Here is a 22705-nt window from a genome sequence, read left to right on the forward strand (position 1 = left end):
AACCCAATCGGGCTAGTGGCATGTGACTCTTGGCGCGAGTTTTCGTTCGTGTCGCGACAGCCGCTTCTCTCTGTCTCCTTCTCTCCAACCTCCATCTTCATCCCCTCACCATCCCATTGCGTCCCTCCTGGTCGCATTCGTCTTTTCTCCTTGGTTCTTTTCGTTACATACTCAATTACTGGAGGGTTGCCTGTGCAAGCAACCTGTTTCCTCCCCAGGCCGACTTCGTCCCACACCCTTGATCGCCATCGCCTGCGACCAGCTCTCATCACTGCAACAATGGAAGAGAATCCGGTGGTTTCGAGTGGCGCTGCCGATGACACTCAGGCGGTTCCGACAACTCAGGATGCCCCCGGGGATGTCGTGACCTCCGGTAAGTTCAACAGCCCCCCTGACGTGACGTGGGATTTGCCAACATTCGCAACCTCAAACCCAGAATCGCCGTCGCATCAAGGATTTCCTGAAAAGAAAGATGAGAATGTTTCGGGAACTGATAATCCACTAGATGCTCCTGCGTCTCCCAAGCCTCAGAACACAGAGGGCGAACCCGAAGACGAGGAGATGGGTGGCACGGAAACCGAGACGAAGAAAGAAAACGAAGGGGATGAGACGACCGATGCTGCTGCTGTGCCTGCAGAAGGAGCTGGCGAGGAGCCTGCGCAGAAATCATCCATCGAATCCTCCGCGCGCTCACATCTCGTTTCGCAAACACACGCTATCATCCTGCCCAGCTATTCGACGTGGTTCGACATGCACACTATCCACCCCATCGAGAAGAAGGCTCTCGCGGAGTTCTTCAACGGCAGAAATCGAAGCAAGACCGCAGCAGTCTACAAGGATTATCGTGACTTCATGATCAACACCTATCGTCTCAATCCCATCGAGTATTTGACCGTGACGGCGTGCCGCCGGAACCTTGCCGGAGACGTTTGCGCGATCATGCGTGTCCACTCCTTCCTTGAGCAATGGGGTCTGATTAACTACCAGGTGCGTGGCACGCTTAATCCACTTCCAAATATTAGACTAACTTGCCCAGGTTGATCCCCAAACGCGCCCATCCAACATCGGACCTCCTTTCACCGGACATTTCCGTGTCATCGCGGATACCCCCAGAGGCCTCCAACCTTTCCAACCTGGCCCGAATCATTTCGTCAAGCCAGGAAAACCCCTACCGGCCACGGATCGCGCTGCTTCGGCTACCCCTGCGTCCAAGGGTGATTTGAACCTGGAAATCCGGCGCAATGTCTACGACGATAAGGGCAAAGAGGTTACCCCTGCCGCCGAAGAGAAAGAGAAGCAGACGAATGGAGACGGTTCAGCTGCCAACGGTACTGGTGAATCGGCGACTAAGGCTCTGGAGAGCGCTTCAAAGGAGCCTAAGAAGAAGTTCAACTGTTACTCCTGCGGCATTGACTGCACACGCCTTCGATTCCACTACGCCAAGTCGACGCCAGCGACTGCGACGGCTGGCTCCGATTCAAAGTACGACCTCTGCCCGAACTGTTTCCTGCAAGGCCGGATGCCCTCAAGCCACAATGCGTCGGACTTTGTCAAGCTCGAGGATAGCGAATATACGATCGGTTCAGACAAGGAAGTCCCTTGGACTGATTCCGAACTCGTCCTCCTTCTTGAAGGCTTGGAGAACTTCGATGATAACTGGGAGCAGATCGCAAACCACGTCGGCACCCGGACAAGGGAGGAGTGTGTGATGAAGTTCCTGCAACTCGAGATCGAGGACAAGTATGTCGAGGACGTTCCCGACGTACGTGCGGGTGCCGGACGTGACCCCATAACCCAAGCCGAGAATCCGGTCCTATCGGTGGTCGCATTCCTGGCACAGATGGCTGAGCCCGCTGTGGCGGCTGCGGCCGCCGGCCGTTCCGTGGAAGAAATCCGTAAGGAGCTGCGGAAGCAGCTTGACAAGGCCCCCGAGGCCGACAAGAACCAGGAGAAAGGCAAGGAGAAGGAGGGCACTGCTGATGTCAAGACCGAGGACTCCATGGACGTGGACGCCTCGACGCGCGAGGAGGTGGCTGGTGAAGTCGCGGAGGCCACCAGTGCAGAGAAACAGTCCAAGGCTTCTCTACCCACGGTGGCCCTCGCCGCTTCTGCCGCCCGCGCTGGTGCTCTTGCTTCCCACGAAGAGCGGGAGATGACGCGTCTGGTCTCCGCCGCCGTCAATGTCACGCTTCAGAAGTTTGAGCTCAAGCTGCAGCAATTTAACGAGATGGAGGAGATCATCGAGGCTGAGCGCCGTGAGCTGGAGCTCGCCCGCCAGCAGCTCTTCCTCGACCGCATGACCTTCAAGAAGCGGGTCAAGGAGGTCCAAGATACTCTTCAAACGGTCAGCTTGAGAGGCCCCGGCGAGGATACGAACAACATGATCGCCGATGCTGCAACGGCTGGTATTGGAAACCACTATAGCTTTCAGCCCATGGGCAACATGAGAGCGGATATCCAGCCGTTCAGCGCCGAGACCGGTGCCGACTACAAGACTCTCGATCTGTGAGATGGGCCTACACAGATGGTTACGGACGCATTTCGAAGGAGAAAATGAGACATTTTATGACATTGGCGGCGAGTTAGCTGGTTGCCTTTATAATATCCATCATGTATTGTACACTATCCGAAGGCTCCCAAGGAGCTGGAAGTATGAGGAGCGGTGGTTGGATGGATGTTCAGGATGGGTTGGGTTCGTCTTATTTGAACAGCTCGGAAAAGGCGTAATTGTTTGGAGTTTAGTTCAGTCATCTTTTCCTTTATCAATATGTTTTCTCTTTCTATTAGTGCCGAGTTTGTGGTTCTCCCGGGTTTCTTCTGGTCTTCTCAGGCGGGAGTTTCTGTATAAGTCTACACGGAAGTAGAGAAGAGGAGCCTGCTATGGCGATATTACTGTGAAATCCAATCCCATTTCTGATACTACTCTTATAAAAACTAGCAAATTGACGAAGAGCCGGGAAAACTGCCCCTTGTGAAGAATCCACCCTAGATGTATATGCATGGACACTTACATAGTGGGCAAACGTTGGCATAGGAGCCAACGTGCTGGAGAGACTGCCATTGCTTGTCTTTCGCAGGAGACTTTTTTCAATACCTACCGGGTCCAAATCCCTTATCTTGTTTATCTTAAATTAAACCTGGCGTAACTAGTACTTGTCTCTGTATCTCGGCGATTTTTCGCCGAAGCTGTGGAGATTGCCTCGGATTTCGCTCCGGGAAAGGCGAATTCCAGACGACTTGAGCGCGTGGGATGTTCTTAAACCACTGCTGAATCACTTTACAGTTGAAGAATACCACTGCCACTGCGTGTTTGCCCTGGAATATTGAAAGCATGACACACGATTCGGTCGATGAGAAACCTGGCCATACGTGGGAAACAGTTGTCTCCAGAAAACGCCGAGAGCAACAACACGCGATCAAGGAATTCACATCTACATATGTTAACAGTACAGAAACCGTTGATAATGTCGCGATTTGCGACCTTCCACACGAACGGCTAAAAGATCTATTATCCCGCGGCGAGCTTCAGGCAGAGACCGTGACCATTGCATACATCACCCGGTGAGTGTGGCATTATGCTTTGCGCCGCAATAACGCATAACTAATACATTGAAGGGCTATAAAAGCTCATCAAAAGGTAGACGAAAAACACACCATGGATGGAATCAGGTCTGACTTCCACTAGACAAACTGTTTAACGGAAATCCTCTTCGCGGACGCAGTGAACAGAGCGCGCGAACTTGATGACCATTTCCGCAAGTTTGGCAAACCTCTTGGGCCGCTACATGGTATCCCGGTTTCTTTAAAAGACCAATTTGACGTCTGTGGCCTTGATTCATCTCTGGGCTATGTAGGCCGGGCCTTCTCTCCCCGCGACGAGGATGCTGCCGTTGTGACTATCATGCGTCAACTAGGAGCTGTCATTATTGCGAAGACTAATATTCCCCAAAGCATCATGGTGAGCAAACGCGTATACTAGGTCTCGTTGAAACTTGAATAGGTTTGTCTGACGAGATGCTCCTAGATGGCTGAAACTGATAACCCACTCTGGGGACTCACCGTGAACCCGCGAGATTCTACATTTACTCCAGGAGGATCGTCCGGAGGAGAATCTGCACTTATCGCCTCACACGGATCCCTAATTGGCTGGGGGACTGATATTGGGGGTTCCATTCGTTCACCGAGTAGTATGATGGGATTGTACGGGCTGAAACCGAGCGTTGGTACCATGACTTTCCACTTAAAGGAAAGGATTACTGATACTAGAACAGCACGGGCGTCTTCCTTACTATAATGTCTCTGTTTCAACGGAAGGACAGGAGCACGTTCCATCGGTGGTTGGCCCCATGGCTCGGTCTCTCTTCTCCTTGACGGAGGTTACAAAATCGGTGATTGATAGCGAACCGTGGGCGTTCGATCCACGATGCGTGCCTATCCCATGGAGATCAGGCATGTATCAAGACATGCTTTCGAGACCACTTACTATCGGACTCATCACGGATGACGGGGTCGTCAGGCCTCACCCGCCGATCCGCCGAGCTCTACAACTTCTCGCAGAGAAACTCCAGCGACAGGGCCACGAGGTTATCCCATGGGACACGACGGGTCATGCAGATTTCATTGCGGTTCAGGTAAAGCCCCTCTTTTCCTAAATGTCCCCTACAGTGCATGCCATAGGGCGCGACTTACCAGGAATGATTCACCAGGACCAATACTATACGGCTGATGGAGGGGAAGATATTCGGCGCGACATCGCTGTCTGTAATGAACCATTCCTCCCTTACGTCAAGGCCCTCGTGGATCGAGGAGCTCCTATCTCCGTCTATCAGTATTGGCAACTGAATCGTCAGAAAGTCGCCCATCAGAAAATGTACCTGGACCGGTGGAACCAGTCGCGCGGACCGTCCGGCCGCAAAGTCGATGTGCTCATTGCTCCTGTGATACCACATCCTGCGGTGCCTCATAATTCTTGCCGGTTTGTCTTGACTGAAATTCCTGTCGCAGAGTGGATCAAAGAAGCTGGCTGATAAGACTCAGATGGGTTGGCTACACCAAGGTCTGGAATTTCCTCGACTATCCGGCGCTGGCGTTCCCGGTAACCACCGTATCGAAGGAGACGGATCTGGTGGATTCCGGTTATGAGCCTCGGAATGCGATGGATGAGTGGAACTGGAAACTATATGATCCGGAGAGAATGGATGGGCACCCTGTTGGGTTGCAGATTATCGCTCGGAAGATGGAGGAGGAGAGGGTGTTGGGTGCGGCCAGGGTGTTTGAGAATGCGTTGACAGCTTAGATCCCTGCCTCTGCTTTGTTTGTAAGCCCTAAGGCCGGTCTATAGACTCCGTCTAACTGCTTGAGTTACTCACGGTAAGCATGTGATGAGGATGAAGTGACGCAAATGAACAATGATGCTTGTCGCGCGTTGCCCAAGACTGAGCTCAATATGGCGGAACGACATGCATTTCAATGTCAACATAGGCCGGGGGTACCGGAGCCATTTACGTCAGTGGACTCTACTCATCCAAGATGGAACAGTTAGTAAATATGCAATATCAAATATGCAACTAGATGTAGTCTCTCAGGATACAATAAAAGTTGACGAAATGAGGGCGAGCCCTCTTGGAGTAACGCGGCTGTCTTGTTGCGTGGCGAACAAGACAGCAGTTGAAACCCAAACACAAACCACAAAACACCTCTTCCAAGGCCAGAAAGACCTAATAACATCACGCCATGCGCCGGAAAACAGACACGAGGGCAACAGGAGGGAGAAGGGCGCATCGCCCATATTGATCGTCGTGAGTACATTGAACAGGGGACAACCACGCTCGCACTTTGGAGAGAATCCAGAGATTAATCGTAGGCAGAACATGAAAGCTCTCAAAAGGTGTGAATCGTATCTAGGACACCATAGACAGCCCATCTGGTTCTTGCTTGGTGGTGTCTGTGGATCCGGACTGGTTCTCATCGGTGCGCGGCCGGCGAGTCTGGAAGTTATTGCCTAGGTAGTTCGCCTCTTCGTTCGGGTGTTTCCGCATTCCTAGACCCGCGACAGCGATGCGATTCAACGAATTCATGTCATCATTGGGCCCGACTCCCTGGTTCTGGTTGGTCTGGGATTGCTGGGGGCCCGAGCCGGTGGGCGCAGGGCCAGCGGACGCAGTGGACCCTGCCTGGGCACCAGGACCAGACACGGTCAAGTCGGCGCGGGGCTGGCTCAGATCGATGTTGCTAGGGAGCTCGGGGACCTCGCCCTGGGAATCCAAGAGACGAGTTTGCAGATTGATGATATACTCGCGGAGCTGGTAATTCTCGGCGTGGAGAGCCTTGTACTCTTCAGAGACTGTGTCGAGCTGTTTGACCTGTTCTTCCAACTTGCGGATGTAGCTTTCTTTCCGCTGACGGAACGCTCTCTGTGCGGGAATTAGCAACTGATCCGCTGGTGTTGGGAGCGCGGGTGGGTGGCATACCTGAGCAGCACGGTTTTGCGCCGCCCGTTTGGAGGTGGACAATGGACGCTTCCCGTACGTCTTGGGCGATTCCTGGGTGGCAGGCTCGGGCTGAGGAGGGGTCTGCGGGGGAGCGCTCAGCATGGCGGCTCCCGAGATAGCCGGATCGATGTTGTTTTGGTCGCGCGGGCTGGCAGTGTTGGGCTGCATGTGAGGCGCCTGGGACGCGGGTGCTTGGGCACGAGCTTGTTGGGGATGCGACAGGTGCTGATGAGCAGCTAGGAGCTGATCATGGAGCACTACACGTTGGTCAGCGAAGGGTTCGTTGGACCCGAGACATCTTATCATATTCATTGGGGGATTTTGGCGCGACCGGGAGGGGCCACGCGTAGACGGCGATGCCATCCAAGGCGAATTTTCACGTACCCTGATCGGCATGGTCCTGGAAAGCGAGAACGTGTCAGCGTTTGCCTTCATCTATTCCATTCCCACGAGCCTCCGAATCGAGACGCGACCGCGACGAGGCTAGCGGGCCGCTGGCAGGACATGACGCCACGGCGGTCTTCCCACGAGAGAAGGGAGGAGGCTCCATAGCGACGGAGGCGCATGAGCGGTCGGTCGGTATCATCGCAAACGCGAGGTTGAAGCGATGATGATGACAAACCGCGACAGGGCATGGGTTTGCTTACCTGAGCAGAGGTTTGCATGCTTGGATGCGGCGCTGGAGCTAGAGCAGGCTGCATGGAGAGGTGAAAAAAACGAGGCGAAAGACGCGTCCAGGAGGACACCGGGTCAATTCCACGGATGGAAGAGAAATGCGATCTGGACGAGAAAAGTCGCGAGGGGGATTCAAGCAGCGTCGACAGAGCAGAACGCGATGTTGTAGAGGGACGATGAGGTAAGCTGGAGGCGTTTAGTTCGATGCGAGAATAAAACGAGGTGATGTCGTGCTGACTGAGTCGCTGCTGACTGAGAGCGGCCGATCACGTCAGCAGCGGGCCCAACCGTATCATACCGTAATCTATGACGTGTGTATGCCGAGCCCCGTAAATATACCGTCCCGGATCGTTCTCGGTCCGATGCCGGAAAGAGCAGTCATGCCCGATCCGGTGATGAGTCATCGATTCCCAATCTGGTTCGAAGCACTGCGCTAGCCCGAACAGGGATGCGTTCCTCTACACTAACAGAGTATACGGAGTAGCTCCGTGAACTTAGCGATAAGTTTTAGGACGTTCTTATGATAGCAATTGTGAATACAGATCTATATGATGACATTGGGGCTCTAGAAACTACCCAGTCTGTATGACCTCACACACGTTCTATCTGAAAATCACGATAGGGAAACTAGAAAACAACTGCTCGGTTGGCTGTACGAGTTGTTGCATTCTGTGTATTTGCACATCACAAGAATATTGATCGTCAATTGAACATAGAGACATCCCTGTAGATATCATGCCATCCGCGACTATCTCATCCCGCTTGGCACACTCTCTAAGCTTCGGACTTGATATAAGGGATCCCAGTGAGCTTGAACGTACGTTCGTTAAGAACTGGATCCTGGATCGGGCCAGAGCGGCTCTTAGGACATGGTTTGCCATCCCGAATAGCCTCGTTGGTTGGTGCCACATGTTGGGCATTAGGCCAGTGAGTCGTTCCAAGTCGCTCTACTTCTGATTAGCAGAGTCCCAACTCCCGAGTAAACCAACCTTACTTTCAAAAGCCCGTTTCTTCCGCGCCAGGTCCTCCTGTGATGCACCATTTGCTGGCATATAGCAAGTATAAACGGCAAGACGATCCTGCCTTGAGGTCGGAGGCACATTGTAGTGCGGAGTGCGAGAATCCCACACGATGAGATCGCCCGGCTCGGCGCACACCTTCTCCCACTCCAACCCATGGTCTCTGAGCCACTTCATGCCGTTGTCCGTAAATCCATACCATTCTGGTGTCCAGGCTGGAATGCGAGGCTCATCGGCCATCTCCTTGTGAAACTGCTCGGAGAGGACATGACCGCCCTTGCAGACAATCAAACCGCCGTCATTTGGGCCACAGGGGTTAAGATTCACCAGGCCCTGTAGACACCGGAAGCCGGGCTTGGATGGATTCTGGTCTTGGTGAGGCCAGGGGTTATTCTCTGGCAGGTCCTCCCTGCTGTTCGAGTAGTCAGTGTGCTGTTCCGTCTTTTCAAGCACCACTTACCTACTTCGCGAATCCGACATTGACAACATCAAAAGAGACAATCAAATCCTCGTCCCCGTACACCTGGGCAAAAGCATCAATTACACCAGGCTCGCCTCGAATGTCCCAAACCCACTGTTCGTGGGTGACACCGTAGGACAAGATCATGCCTTTCTCGTTGATGACAGGAAGATTTGCGCGCTTAACCGTCGATGGGTCATCTCTCTTGAAACCCAACTCGCTATGTCCAATTTCGTATCAGAAAATGGCTGGAAGTGATGCGAAACGTGATACTTACAATCCTTCCAACCAACTCAAAAACGCATCCGCATATTTTTCAGCACGCCCACGAGGGATGGCGCTCTTGATAACCGCATACCCGTCCCGGTTAAGCTGGTCACGAAAATCGCCGTAGCTCGTCGGCAGCCCGTCAAGGGCCATTCGAGTTCGAGCAGGGCATGCCACTGCAACTGGAGAGGAGCTGCCGTTTAACGAATGCTGGGCCTCAGCCATAGTGGTACGAGACATTATGAAAGCAATATGATCGTCTGTACAGTAGGATATCACCCCTAATAAGATGTACTAAAAGAGATCAACACAGTCCAATTCGAAGAAATGCCATATTTCAATTTTTTCAGCTCAGTGCTATAACTCGGGGGTCTAAGAAGAATTCGGCGACCAGCCAAAGGCTATGAACATAGCCCAACCAGCCTCAGAGAACGCAAATCGTGCCGGTGGCATTAGGAGGTCTCCGAGCTTTTCGGCTCTGTCCACCGAGCCGAGCTTGCCTCCGATGGCTTCGGAGCCTATCTGTGCTGATTCAAACACCCAAGGGTTCATATGATCAAGATGTTTCTGTGGGGGTGGGTTATCACCGAAGTTTCCACCGAACAGAAGGATATCGGTCGGGAAGAGGCCCTCACATAAACTAGGTATTGGATGTTCGTATGGAGTCTCTCGCCTGTATCATAGACTGAGCCTTTAAGACCACGAATGAGAGTCTGAGAAAGTCTGTTGTGGGTACTACGAGGAATGTTATCCAAAGAAGATCGCATCCAAAATACAGCCTCGGGATGAAGTGTTTAGATGCGTCTAAATTACAACACAGTATTTGATCCTAAACAAAATTCTTATTCTAGTCATGATTATCATTTCATAGACTAAAATAGCACAGAGAAGAGCCATGAACATTAACCTGGAAAGTAAGTTAGATCAAACGGTACGTTTGTTCATAATCAACATCCAATCACTCCTGAGCCTGCCTTCCCACAGGAGACATTGACGCAAACTTCCCAGTGAACTGGCGAATTCTCCTGCCGAAGAAATACACAGCAATACCGATAAGCCCTAATATACCAGTCAAGGCGGCGTAGACTCCAAACGCGCCGTCGTAGCCGTATTGCTCAATAAACGGAGCCGTTCCATAGGAAGTCCCGAAGGAGATAATGCCCCTGAATGCGCAAATAATAATCAAAAGAGGCCCAGCGCGCGCTGGATAGCTGTCCAGTAAGTATGTTATAGCGACGATATTAGCGCCAACAAAGCAAAAGTAGTAGGCCGCTACAGCCCAAACGTAGACGAACCAATGGTATCTTTCTGGATGTGCCGCGCCCTGCCCATAGAGGATGGCTGTAATGACGCCAATGACCATCGGAAATGCCAAAGGGAGGATTCGGACTTCGGGCTCGTGTACGCCATTGTTTCTCTTCGCCATGCGCTTGACCAACCAGTCGGAGCCGTTACCGAGCAGAGGTAGGGCAACCAGGGCAGTGACTATTTGACCGCAATTTACATAAGATGCGCTCTTATCTGGCCAGTTATATGGAGGACTTGTGATTATTTCGCTGTAAGTAGTCCCAATGGCGATGTTGACTCCAATGGTTAGCCCATTGAGGAGTAGAGCCCACAAGATATTGGGGAAAAGGAGCAGCTCAAACGTTTGCTAGAACGCTTGTTAGGAACATGGTAGTACTTTGATGTGGGAACCGTACCTGGAAGACTAGCCAGACTGCCTTCCAGTCTGGTTCTCCCACCCACAGTCTCATGTCCGACCTCCAGGTGCGCGGTGCATAATTGGTATAGTCCAGTGGTGGCCTCTCAGTGTAAACCCCATTGGAGTTTCTGGTGGCGGGTTCCAAATCATCAGCCGCAACACTGTCAGCGGACGGTGTAGATCCCTCTTGATATGATGAAAGAGATCGATCGTATCTAGTTTCAGGGAGGAAAAGGGTGGCAATGATAAGTTGAACACCGGACAAAATAGCTCCAAGTCCATACCACCACTGGGGTGTGATCGCCCCAGCAATTGGACTAGCAAAGAGCACCCACACTGAAGTTAAGCTGACCTGGATGGCTTGCTGGAACATCAGGGCCGTGCTACGCTCATGCAAGAAAAATATTTCCTGGGATATCATGGGGACGATTGATTCGCTCTGCCCTGCAGCAAGGCCAATAACCATACGACAGGCCAAATGCCATTCGTAGGTTTTGGCTACCGCACATAGGGCAGCACCGATGATCAGAATGACCGTCGAGCCCAGGAGCACGATACGCCTCCCTACACCGATTGCAAGAGGCATACCGAGCAAGTTTCCGATTCCCCTGTGAGGGATTAGAGTGTTTCTTATTTTGTCCAGAGAGGAGTAACGAACATAAAAAGTGTTGGATATGTCATCAGATGCGTGATATCAGAGTAGCCCTTCCCGGCCTTTGAGTATTCTGGAATGTAGAAACCCAACAGCCCACCAAAACCAGAGACAAGAGCGAGTCCTAAAGTCGAAACTTACTGGTTAGCAAAGTTGTTTGAACCAAAGCGTGGGATATACCTACAGACGGATATAACAACTAACACCGCTCCTTTCTGCCATAATGGCATATTTAACGGATCTGTGATGCTATGAGAAGTTGCGGCGATGTTTCCTTGTCAAGTATCTTCACCTTGAGGATCGGCTGTGGGTGCCGGGACGTATACAGTTCCGCCTGCATTCAGCTTGATCGTTCCCATAATGTTTTGTCCGTCCGTGCCCGGACGGCCTTTGGCTTGTTGACTGATCTCGACATGGCTGATGGAGGCTTTCTCAGCATCTGGAAAATCGTGCGACATGACGCTCAATTTCTCTATTCAAATGGAGATGTTATGAGCACCTCTTATGCTGGGGGGCATTCAAAGAATGTGCTACTATTGAGATGGGGGCACGTTTTATAATTCTAGGTTAGCTAACGCCTGTCAATGCTGGCTCATCTTCAAGTTCAGCCAACACACTGGCAGCGCGGCTTTATAATTAACTGACAAACCATACCAAGAAAGACAAAACGGAACCTTCGGCGGCTACATCTGTGTCGGCATAGTGCAGCAAAATAGTCCATCAAGTTCGCAAGCCCCCGAGGGGCTTGTAGGTTCTCCGCAGACGTCGCCATTGTTTCCCCGGACATGGCGCAGGAATGGGGTGTCAATCCTCGATATTACCATGGGTACCCGTAAGGGATCTGACATACTATCCGGAACATCAATCGTGAACTTTGTGGGGTCCGATTGGAATTTCCCCCCGCCCCTTGGCATCTCGGGGCTGATGCTGGCTCGGAAAAGATAAGACTCAAGTTTCGGACCCTCCTCCCAACCGAGGTCATGAAAGAGGCCGATTAGCTTGAGCCATTTTACCAGGTCTCATTGTGCGTGCGAACCAGGGAATTTTGACCCAATGTTAGTACATTCTCTGATTTATTGTTTTGTCATGGAATAAAGCGATATTCACTGCTTTCTAAGGGACTAGAAGATAGAATGACAAGCAAAGTCATGATTCCAATTTAATTTCTAGCTGGATAGGTCGCTATTGACGTCCTTCAGAGAAGACTTTGCAATACATCACAACAAAACACTATAGGCGTCATCTTTGAGGAAGCCAACCTATTACTCTGTCACAGTTCCCCCGTCGGGGATATGTCCTAACTGTAGGGTTTAACACCAGCTAGTTGAAGTACACGGTCCGTCATCTCAGGTTTCTCCCAGGGCTCCGTCCGATTCTTTGGGCATACCTTGCCGTTTCGTATGGGCTTTTCTTTCTGAGCGCGGATATTGCTAGGGACTGTTAGTATCGCATCGTATCATGGTCTATATGTGCATATAACTTACCAATGTGGCCAATGGGTAGTTCCGGTCCAGCTTTCAAAACACTGCTTTTTGAGCTTTAAGGCCTCTTCGGTAGCAAACCGACGCGGAGTCATGCATATATACTGGACATGGCGAAAATTGTTGCCTTCAGGGAATTTCGCATAGTGCATCGTACGGGAATCCCAAAGCACAAAGTCACCGGGCTCCATGTTAACCTTGATCAGTTCACAGCCCCGCTCCTCAAACCACTTCACATCCTCAGGACTGAAAAGGAAGAGGTCCATATACTTCATTTCCGGCGGAGGAGCATCTTCGTGAGCGTATGGTTCTCTCGGCACAGAAAAGAATTCGTTGAACAACTTGGCAGAACCCTTCATCAACATCAAACCACCGTCATTCGGACCACTTGGCGCGAAGTTTAGAAGTCCTTGAACTGCTTGCATACCCTTGCGAGCCTGGTTTTGATCGCAGTGCGGCCACGGGCTCCAGTTGAGGTCTTTGCGAGGTGGCATCACATTCAAGGCGTCGAAAGATGTAATCAGTTCCTTTGTCTCCCACAATTTCTCGAAGATGTCAATAACCGCAGGTTCTGTTCTTGCTTCCCATGCCATTCTCTCGTGCGGTGCACAATAGAGGGAGTACATCCTACTCATTCATTAGCATATGATTTTTGCCATGCGGCTTTCTGAATTACATACCCTCCCTTAAAGCTAACCGGAAGATGTTCCGCTGTCCATGTAGTCGGGTCCTTCTCATCAAAGCCCAAATCAAAGCTCTTAAGCCACTGGATTTGTTTTTCGCAATAGTATCTAGCTCTCTCCGGGCTGATGACGTTTTTGATCACCACGCACCCATTCTCGTGAAACTCATCTCTCCAGTCGCCGTAAACCCGAGGTTCAAAGTGAACCAAGTCAGCAGACTCTTTTAGTGACTTTTCCATGGCCTCCTTGGCCTTTTGCACTGTTTCAGTGGAAGACATGATGGCAAATCGTAAGGCTTATACAATTCTCCGCTGAGCACAATCAGCTATGTGAACAAGTCTCTGGGGAGAGCAAACTTACGGTAGAGGGGTTTGTGAGAACTACAAATACCCTCCTCATCATTTGGACGCTTCCCCCCCCCTTAATGCGCCGAATCTTGCAACAACCCCACATTTTGTACCGACAACAGTTGAGATTACCATCCGAATGGGGGTTCTCAGCTAACCCTCGGAGCAATTTGTTTTGGCGCGCTGCAATGACAGCTTCGGGGCGGAGCATGGACCGAGCTCGGCGGCAAATCCATATTGCTCGGGGATTGTCTCCGAAACGCCTTCGCCTCTCTTGGCGTCAGTCAACATCTCAATAGAGCGGGGCCGAACGAAATACGACTCGAACTAGACCAATTTTTGCACAAAATGAAGAGGAGGGGTTCCAAGAGACATGGTGAGGGGAGTGTTCACTGAACGGAACGTCTGAAATTGCAGAAAGGCCAACTATGGCGCCTATATATTTATGCCTAAGCATACCCTTTAGCCTGAAAAGCTTCAATTTTCTATATCCTGTTAAAAACTACCACGGAAATAATCATGCCTATTCCTCTCCAAGTTGCCTACAAATCAATCAAGCCGCCGACGCTTGGAGAAAACGGTTATCAAGGGTTTCAACCTGGGAAGACAGAGATTCTGCCGGTGGGGTGGAATGGGTTCAATGCAAAGCCTCTGAAGTCCGAGATTCTAGTCGAACATGATGTTGAAGTGGCAGTCCGCGACGGCGTACGCCTGTACATGGACATATATCGCCCGGCAAATTCAACAGAGAAGGTACCAGCGATCCTTAGCTGGTCATTTTACGGAAAGAAATACAGTGCTTTAGAGATGCTTCCTATGACGGTGTGGAACTGCTGTGTGCCACGCGAGGATCTCAGTGGGATCGAGAAATTTGAGGGACTTGATCCGCAGACATGGTGTCCCCGAGGCTATGCTGTTATCAGTGTGGACACGCGTGGTTCTGGCCACAGTGATGGATTCATCAGTGTTATGGGATCACAGGAAGGTGAAGATGGCTATGATGTTGTGGAAGCAGTCGCCAAGATGGACTGGTGCAATGGATGTATCGGGATGGCAGGAAATTCGGCATTGGCGATCGCTCAATGGTTCATTGCATCACAACAGCCACCATCCCTAAAGGCCATAGCCCCTTGGGAAGGATCAGGAGACATCTTCCGGGAACAATTTTGTCGGGGCGGGTGGTTCTTCATGAGCAACTTCGATCTCATCGCAAATGCCATTGTCCGAGGCAACGGAGGCCTCGAGGATTTTGAAGAGATGTACCGGCGATCAAATGTCTCGAACAGCTTCTGGGAAGATAAGAGAGCCGATATGACTAAAATAAAGTGCCCTGTGTATATCCGAGGCAGCGATATTTCCAGCATCCACACGATGGGGTCGGTCCGTGCCTGGCTCGAAGTGCCCCATGAGGACAAGTGGATTCGTTGGGGAAGCAAGCAGGAATGGTATGAGCTGTACAGTGAACGTGAGTCGGAACAGGAGCTCTTTGCATTCTTCGACAGATATCTCAAAGGCACCGACAATGGCTGGGAGAAGACACCCAAGGTTCGCTGGTCTGCCTTACGCTTTGGTGACCGTCCCGCGATCGACGATATTATCCTCGAAGACTTCCCAGCCCCCAACACCCACTATCGGGAACACTTTTGCGCAGGAAGGGGTCTCCAGTCAGCCCCATCTCCTGTTTATGAGAGATTCGTTTACGACTCCGAGGATCGGACATCCTTCGCCGAGTTTTCTTACACATTTGACAAGCCAACCAGACTAATTGGACTCCCGAAAGCGATATTGTACGTCTCTAATGCGCTCAAGGATGATTTCACAGTTTTTGTCATCCTCCGCAAGCGCGATAAAAATGGAAATCTTATGATGCACCTCAACTTCCCTATGGAAGCCACGCCGGTGAATTCTATTGCTGAAATCGCGGAGAAGGAACAGCAGAGCACCAATCTCCATCTTGGATCTACCGGAATTTTGCGAGCCTCCCATCGTGCTTATGATGCATCCAAGAGTATTCATCCGCAATTTCCATTTCACCCACATGAAACAGAGGACAAAGTTAAACCAGGCGAGATCGTCAAATTGGAGATTGGAATTTGGGCTATGGGATATGACTTTGAGGAGGGTGAAAGCATCAGTATGCAGGTGAGCTTTCACATTCATCTTTCAAGATTCCGAGCATACCTAACTCCTCCCGTAGGTATCTGGACAATACCCAAGCATCGCTGAATTCAAGAGTTTCTCGAAACCACGGCCCGAGCATGAGCTGAACAGGGGACCCCATACTCTACATACAGGAGCAGAATATCCCAGTTCCGTTATTCTTCCATTTATCCAATAAGCCTGTCTCGAGCATCTATCTCAGACCGTTACTTCTCTTCTTAGACCTCTCTTCGATGATGGCATACAAGAGTTTCATTGGTCTGTCCACATGTTGTGAAAAGGATCACACATGTCTTCCATCACCGAACTGTGTCCAATGTTGGAGGTATTTTGCGCAAAGATTCATATATTTCGGTGAAACTTCTACTATTCTTGCCGTTCCTTCATAGTGGATCCCTCGGCTTGTTCTATTCCTGACAAAAATATACTTCTCATGGACACAGAAAGAAGATATCGTAGTGCGCACATTAAAATATTGTTGACAATTCTCGCTGCCAAAAATCGGGTGTTACTGCGCAGTGGTTTTCATAGCGTTTCGTCGTAAGCGAGTTACTTATGCTCATACAAGTGGAAAAACGGTCCAATTGCTGGATATTTTCTGCAAAGTGTTAAGTAATGCTTCCCACACAATTTAACAACATACCGACAAATAGCTGTGTTATTATGCCTCTGCGACACAAGATATGGAAAGAAAAGGGAAGAAGATATGACTGTAGCCATATACACTCCAACCGCCACTCTGACTCCGACTCCCGATGCCATTGGGTTAGAGTTGAATTTAGTAGATCATGTGTATAAGTCCATGAGCTATTCAATGAACCAAAGAATAATATATGTTTCACTCTTTAAAGGGAACAGAGAAAAAGAATTTATACGCATATGGGAGAAAAGGAAAGAACGACTGTAAATATGGTGTCGATACCATCGTCCACATGCTACATCCTCTTTACCTGACTCTCGAAAGCTCTATCTTTAAGAAAGCCTCAAATTTGTCCTCAATTTTGGTTTTCGGCGTGATTTAACCGTGAATTTCGGTGATTATCCCCGAAAGATACACACTCTCGGCGAGGTGACTGCCCCGAGATGATCTGCTATGGAGCTATCCGAAAGCGTCGCAGGGATTAAGTCCATGAAACCCGAGAAACACAAAGCATTACGAAGCGGCGGAGATGATTGGACACAGCTACTGGATCCGCCAATTTAGCTATCCAATGTTCAACACCCGAATGAGACAAGAACCCTGTGCTAGTTTCGTATTCCTTCCACCTTACCCTCGGGATGTGGGGAGGCCTGATTTTACCCCGCAAAACGGATCGATCCGAACTAGTTTGAAAGGAAGATTCTCAATCAACGCCGATTTGTAGGTGCTGGAATACCGTGCAAGTGTGCCTTCGTGCGTGGATTCTGGACTCACAGTATCTCACAATAATGGAAGGCCCGGTACTGAAGCGGCCGCGACTGTCTCTCGCCTGCAACACCTGTCGCCTGCGAAAGGTGAAGTGTGATGCCGATTATCCACAGTGCCGCAACTGTCGAGTCCGCAATCAAGCCTGTATTACAAGTGATCCTCGACGTCCCAATGAACCAGTGGTACGAAGATGGGTTGAAACCCCCGAGAAGCCCCCGAAAGGTTCGGTGAAGCCAGTGCAAGGAACCGAGAGTCAAATGCAGAGTAACCTTGGGCAGACGTCGCTTGAGGTTGTTCCGAGCTCTGAGATGACCCATGATGGGACTCCTCCTCATCAGCCCATAGAGGAGGGAATATCACCAATTCACCAGCAGTTGGATCCCTTGGTAAATACGGATCATGGCACTAATCGGACAAAAATAGTTGGCGGGAGCAGCTCCCAAGGCTTGATGAGGTCGTTGGATGTCTACTTCCGAGCGGTGCATCTCCAGCCAGTGTCAGGAATGTTCCTCCATGGAATGAAGCATGCGGAGGAGTTGCCGATGCCGTTAGAAGTTTTTCTGCCTAATCTTCCGGAATCGTGGCTAAGAGATCGATACTTAACGACGTTCCTTGAGAAGATTCATCCCCTATATCCAATATTCGACGTGGATGCATTGAGGAGCATTATTTCACAATTATCCAGTAGAGATTCTATGAGACATGCTTCCTCAGAACTTGCTCCGTCGCTCACGTCGGTATATCTCGTTATGGCGCTAGGCGCAGACGAAGAGAAACATAGGGTGACTGCTGAAGGGGAGCGCTATTTAAGAGCAGCGGCGAGTCTCTTAGGCCATATTATCGTTGTTCCTTACCTACCAACGGTCCAATCCTTGCTCATGTTCACACTCGTATTTCGAGGACGCAATAGCGAGGGTCTCGGCTGGCAAACATTGGGCATGGCAATCCGAATCTCCTACACGCTTGGTATCCATCGGTATAGAATGGTCTCGAGCAGTAAACATGTTTCGGGCCATTCGCTGGAAAAACGCATCTGGGCGGTCTGCTACTCTCTAGAACGAACTATGCAGTTGGACTCCGGGCGTCCAACCGTGATTACTGAACCCATAAACAATGATCAGTTTCTCCCTTTAGAACCACGACCGGAAAGCAATCTCCTAAAATGGCACCTGGAATTAGCAGAATATCAAGGGCAAATTAGCCAGCATATATATGGTCATGCGACAAAAAGCCGTACAGCCAGAGAGATTTTCGAGGACACCTGCCGACTAGACCAGGAGTTGATGTGCTGGGCAAATAGCATCCCACCCGAAATGCGCCCTGGAAACGACCTCTTTTGTTCCCGAAAAATCTATCATATTGCTGCATTTATTTCCATCATGTACCATGAGACAATGATTGCGCTACACCGAGCTGCATTGATCGCACCAAACGCGACCTTTGAAGCTGAAGTAGAGAGGCATTGTCCCAGTGGCCCATCGCGCTTTCGGATCCGTGGAGGAGAGGCTATCTGTGTGAATAGTGCGCGATCGATCGCGAGGCTCAGTATTGAATTAGCAGATCAGAGCATGGATACACGGTTGCTACCAACGGGAGTCCCGTTGCTCGCGTGTATTGTGTTGGCCATTTATTTGATGAAGCATCCAGAGAGCGCATTGCATGCCACCGACCTTCAGGTTTGTCTGTGATTCCTTTGTCCGGAGACGTGCCTGACATATCTCAGCTCCTCAAGGCATGTCTTGAACTTTGTAGCGAACAGTTCACGAAATCGAACATGGACCAGCAATTCATTCAAGGTAACTCCTATGGGTCCTCCCTGTGTTTCGCCCTAACAACGACAGGCCTTACTAGTATTCACGAGCGCGTGGATGGGTATTTGACAGCATACCAAACAGGTTCAAAACGGTCCAAGGTCATGAGGACGATGGCAGATGTGTACTCTCCAACTTACTCGAACAGCATGCACGACCACATTTCGCCTAGGGTCTACTCCACCTCACAGGTTTCACCAGCAAGCAATACCGGTACCTCAATAGACAACAGAAAGCGCACTATGCCATTGTGCCATTCATTAGCACGAAATCAAATAACACAATGCCAAAACAGGCCGAATTATCGAGAGGAAATTGCAGATGATGCTTTATACTCGCCCTCAGGGACACAACAGATCTTGATACCTGAGAATGTCATCGCAAGTGGAACCCCTCGCCTTCGAACTTCCCCTACTGATAAGGATTATCAGTCCCCTTTGCAAAATGACATGCAGTTCCCATTTGAAGGATATAATGTGGAAAATTTGTGGAACTGGATGCTCGAATTTGATCCCTAGGGCCTTGACCACTTATCTGGCACATCAAGTGAGATATTTTAGTGTCTTTCTCCAGAACCGGTATAAACACCAATTGATATACTGAGCTGGATTGTTGACTTTATTACTATGAATACAAGAGAATCCGTACTAAAGTATAGCAAGTTATTCTAGCGCAATGCTATCCGCCGGCAAAGCTGCAGTCAGCGTATTCAGGCGCAGGGACCCGCAACAAATGAAGTATATAATACCCGCGTGTTAGGATAGTATTACACGGCTGTTCCGTGCCTTATCTGGATGACCCTGGTGATGGATTGTTTACCAAGGAGACTTCAGCAATCACACTCCCGTTGAATATTTCTCCTCAGAATGCTCTGTACTCAGTCGACCGGCTTCAATGACAACCCAACCACCCACTGGATCACAACCACCACTATTAGACCCCACCAGACACATCCCACCTGATTGTACTTGAACGCCAGGCCTAGCGCCCAACCCCCAATGAGGGGTCCAATAGCAGTCGCGGCACTGTTAACGCTCTGTCCCAGTCCATGGACGGTGGCTAGCTGCTTAGGATCGGACACAGTGTTGTTCAGAAGGATCACCGACGATGGAAATGCAAATGTATTAAAAATGGCCTCGATGACATTCAAGGCTGTTATTCCGGCCCACAACAAACTTGGCTGATCGGGAATAAACACCAACAAGGGCGTTAAGCCGTACATAATGATGACTAATGGCAAAAATGCATGGTACATCTGCAGAGTACCCATCCGGGATGAGACCCGGGGATAGATGGCGAAAGAGAGCGGGAGATAAACAGCGCCCGCAATGGCCATTGCCACCCCAACCTGTGCGCTGGGTAATCCTAGACCACCACCAGATTGACCTGCGTGATGACCGGATGAGGGGGATCGGGGAGTAGGATAGAAAATTAGAAGCATTGCGTTGTTCGTCTGGATATGAAAAATAAATAAAAACCGTGACACTAGAGTTAACAGCACATTTGGCATCTGAAGTAGGGATTTACCGGAAGTTGAAGCAGCCTCAAGGTTTGCAGGCCTAGCTTCATCCGCTGCCGCACCCTCCTCAGCTGGGTCGATACTTGACGTATGCTCCGATAGAGGTTGATATTTGTACCGGCTGCGACGAGCGCAGAGGCGACGAACAATAGCCTTTCCGGCTCGACGTCCCCAATCAATCCGGTGGCGTGCGGCTTCATGCGTCTGATGTATATTAACATAAGGAGGCCACGAGAAGGGTAAATTTGTCATATGAGCCTACTTCATCAAGACCGAGGATAGATATTGCCGTAGCACATAAACATACTAGCGCACTGACAAGATTTGGTAGGGCGTACGGCCAGTGGATCATCCACTTAACGCCATCTTTCCCACCCAGGAGGGAGTCAGGCCCAAATAACGACGGATAGGTTTGCACCGGATCTGCTAACCCTCCCCCGATAACAGGCCCGACCATCGCCCCAATAGTGCCGGACAAGGGCAGTAGAAGGAACGCACGAGACTGGTACCTACCAAAGAATCATTAGGTCATCGAAGTACAAAAAGCTCAGTTTCCAGAAGCCTACTTCTTTTCCGTCAGAGTCTCGGCAAGGATAGTACGGATTAAACCAGCGTTCCCATTGACCGCACCCCCTACGGCCAGAGAAATTGCTGCTGTTATAAAATTTCTTGAAAAGGCAAGCCCAATAGAAGATATAGCAAAACCAATAAGGCCAATCATCAGCGTATTTTTCCTTCCGATAAGAGCGGTGTCCGCTAAGCGCCCGAGAAGAGTTGCACTGAATATCTGTATTGCAGTTGAAGACCCTTGAATGATTCCCGCTTGTGAGGATATGGTAGAGTCCGGCAATGAAGGATCGAACCATTTCAACTGATGAAATAAAAAAGCACTATAAGAACGTCGAGACATGCCTTCTGAAATCTTAAGAAGAGTTAAGACGGCCAGTTGTCTTTTGTTCGGAAGAGAAGACCACGTAACAGACTTGTTCTTCTCATAACGGAGTTTCCGTTCTTCTTGACTTCTCAATTCGCTTCCGCTAAGAGATTGTTTTCTCTCTTCATGGTGCTCCAGAAGAGGGTAACTGTCAGATTCTTGAGAGGACCGTTTGCTATCCTGATGGAAACGGCGCAAACGAAATAATCTAAAGATTGTACTTGACATGACATATACATGCAATGTAACATGGGATGGGACTGCTTTTCTGCGTAGTATGAAAGAATTAGATGGATTTTATTTAGCGGTTTTTCGCGCCAGAATTGCGGTCAAATCAAGGGGTCATGGAATGATACAAGGAGCTCTCCCTGTCTTCCTCCTTGCTTGCATTGGCCCCTAGTTTTATTTTTTGAGATAGCAGAGAGCAGGAAATGGTAGCGAATGTTCTGGGAGTAACTGATATATTTCTTTCTTCTAGTAAGCCTCTAAGTGCTGCACCATACCTACGATTTTGGAAATTGATTTTTTAATAGGTAGAGTTTAGCTTGCATTTAAAGCATGGGGGGCACGTCTTGAAGGGGCCTTATAACATACTTTATAATAACAGAACTTTTTGGGTCATGGTTCCAATGTGCAATCACTTTACCCACCTCTAAGAGATTAGAATCCAGGGTTTGGAGCACATTAGATGCTTGATACGCAGCTGTAAGCGAAGATGGTTGCAAGGCCATTAATTTTGAAAGGCATTCTTCACATAATCGGGACGTAAGACTAGGCTCTGTCTGTGCAAGACCGAGATTGGGGCATACGACAATTCGCCAAGCCAGAGAATGAAAGAACGAGGGAACGTCAATCGTGACTCCATTCTATTGTTGTCTTGATTAACGGGCTGTAAGATACATAGGCGTATCTGATCACGGGAGGGGTAAATCCTCGCCAGCCAAAATGATGGTAGTATTATAAGCAGACTAGGTAGCGGTGCCTTAAAAGCCAGCGAATAAATTCTGAGTTTCGACCTATACTTCACTCGGTTATCTTAACCTTCCTCTTCCTGAGCAATTGATGGCAGCTACGGAGGAGTGAAAGCTGAGTA

General features: G+C 49.9%; 8 protein-coding genes across 8 annotated transcripts; 3 read left to right on the forward strand and 5 right to left on the reverse strand.

Moving 5' to 3' along the window:
- Positions 1-92: 92 nt before the first annotated feature.
- rscE (putative RSC complex subunit (RSC8)) lies at positions 93-2646 on the forward strand. The gene is made up of 3 exons (XM_073696360.1): positions 93-373; positions 437-987; positions 1037-2646. Exons 1-3 carry the CDS (start codon positions 280-282, stop codon positions 2507-2509), a joined length of 2118 nt encoding a protein of 705 aa, XP_073547242.1. The 5' UTR covers positions 93-279; the 3' UTR covers positions 2510-2646.
- Positions 2647-3331: 685 nt separating this feature from the next.
- On the forward strand, positions 3332-5296 carry BDV59DRAFT_193668 (amidase signature domain-containing protein; the record flags this gene model as incomplete). The annotated part of the gene is made up of 7 exons (XM_073692265.1): positions 3332-3561; positions 3616-3637; positions 3686-3970; positions 4025-4219; positions 4272-4631; positions 4707-4870; positions 5038-5296. The coding sequence occupies 7 exons, from the start codon at positions 3332-3334 to the stop codon at positions 5294-5296; spliced, it is 1515 nt and encodes a 504-aa protein (XP_073547243.1).
- A 246-nt stretch (positions 5297-5542) lies between these two features.
- Positions 5543-7377, reverse strand: BDV59DRAFT_180045 (putative transcription factor kapC). The gene is made up of 4 exons (XM_073689996.1): positions 7139-7377; positions 6876-6891; positions 6471-6748; positions 5543-6413 (listed from the first exon to the last, which is right to left on the reverse strand). The coding sequence occupies exons 1-4, from the start codon at positions 7190-7192 to the stop codon at positions 5901-5903; spliced, it is 861 nt and encodes a 286-aa protein (XP_073547244.1). The 5' UTR covers positions 7193-7377; the 3' UTR covers positions 5543-5900.
- Positions 7378-7940: 563 nt separating this feature from the next.
- BDV59DRAFT_193670 (phytanoyl-CoA dioxygenase) lies at positions 7941-9152 on the reverse strand (the record flags this gene model as incomplete). Its single annotated transcript, XM_073692266.1, has 4 exons — positions 7941-8113; positions 8161-8597; positions 8650-8865; positions 8923-9152. The coding sequence occupies 4 exons, from the start codon at positions 9150-9152 to the stop codon at positions 7941-7943; spliced, it is 1056 nt and encodes a 351-aa protein (XP_073547245.1).
- Positions 9153-9870: 718 nt separating this feature from the next.
- On the reverse strand, positions 9871-11727 carry BDV59DRAFT_202617 (putative MFS transporter; the record flags this gene model as incomplete). The annotated part of the gene is made up of 5 exons (XM_073694080.1): positions 9871-10566; positions 10616-11225; positions 11276-11405; positions 11454-11510; positions 11562-11727. The coding sequence occupies 5 exons, from the start codon at positions 11725-11727 to the stop codon at positions 9871-9873; spliced, it is 1659 nt and encodes a 552-aa protein (XP_073547246.1).
- An 839-nt stretch (positions 11728-12566) lies between these two features.
- Positions 12567-13738, reverse strand: BDV59DRAFT_208243 (Clavaminate synthase-like protein; the record flags this gene model as incomplete). The annotated part of the gene is made up of 3 exons (XM_073695165.1): positions 13431-13738; positions 12754-13377; positions 12567-12699 (listed from the first exon to the last, which is right to left on the reverse strand). Exons 1-3 carry the CDS (start codon positions 13709-13711, stop codon positions 12567-12569), a joined length of 1038 nt encoding a protein of 345 aa, XP_073547247.1. The 5' UTR covers positions 13712-13738.
- A 561-nt stretch (positions 13739-14299) lies between these two features.
- On the forward strand, positions 14300-16118 carry BDV59DRAFT_208245 (CocE/NonD family hydrolase; the record flags this gene model as incomplete). Its single annotated transcript, XM_073695166.1, has 2 exons — positions 14300-15922; positions 15978-16118. The coding sequence occupies 2 exons, from the start codon at positions 14300-14302 to the stop codon at positions 16116-16118; spliced, it is 1764 nt and encodes a 587-aa protein (XP_073547248.1).
- Positions 16119-19959: 3841 nt separating this feature from the next.
- Positions 19960-21851, reverse strand: BDV59DRAFT_208246 (putative MFS multidrug transporter; the record flags this gene model as incomplete). Its single annotated transcript, XM_073695167.1, has 4 exons — positions 19960-20882; positions 20941-21187; positions 21245-21669; positions 21834-21851. 4 exons carry the CDS (start codon positions 21849-21851, stop codon positions 20037-20039), a joined length of 1536 nt encoding a protein of 511 aa, XP_073547249.1. The 3' UTR covers positions 19960-20036.
- Positions 21852-22705: the final 854 nt, after the last annotated feature.

This window comes from Aspergillus ambiguus (assembly GCF_047715705.1).
Source record: "Aspergillus ambiguus strain CBS 117.58 unplaced genomic scaffold BDV59scaffold_19, whole genome shotgun sequence".
In the NCBI taxonomy this organism is placed as follows: domain Eukaryota; kingdom Fungi; phylum Ascomycota; class Eurotiomycetes; order Eurotiales; family Aspergillaceae; genus Aspergillus; species Aspergillus ambiguus.

Bases quoted from the DNA above. Each gene is read 5' to 3' on its own strand.
- rscE (XM_073696360.1), top strand. From the start codon at position 280: ATGGAAGAGAATCCGGTGGTTTCGAGTGGCGCTGCCGATGACACTCAG. The intron at 374-436 runs GTAAGTTCAACA...CCTCAAACCCAG, and splicing joins CGGGGATGTCGTGACCTCCG to AATCGCCGTCGCATCAAGGA. The intron at 988-1,036 runs GTGCGTGGCACG...TAACTTGCCCAG, and splicing joins GGGGTCTGATTAACTACCAG to GTTGATCCCCAAACGCGCCC.
- BDV59DRAFT_180045 (XM_073689996.1), bottom strand. From the start codon at position 7,192: ATGCAGCCTGCTCTAGCTCCAGCGCCGCATCCAAGCATGCAAACCTCT. The intron at 6,414-6,470 runs GTATGCCACCCA...ATTCCCGCACAG, and splicing joins CGCAAAACCGTGCTGCTCAG to AGAGCGTTCCGTCAGCGGAA.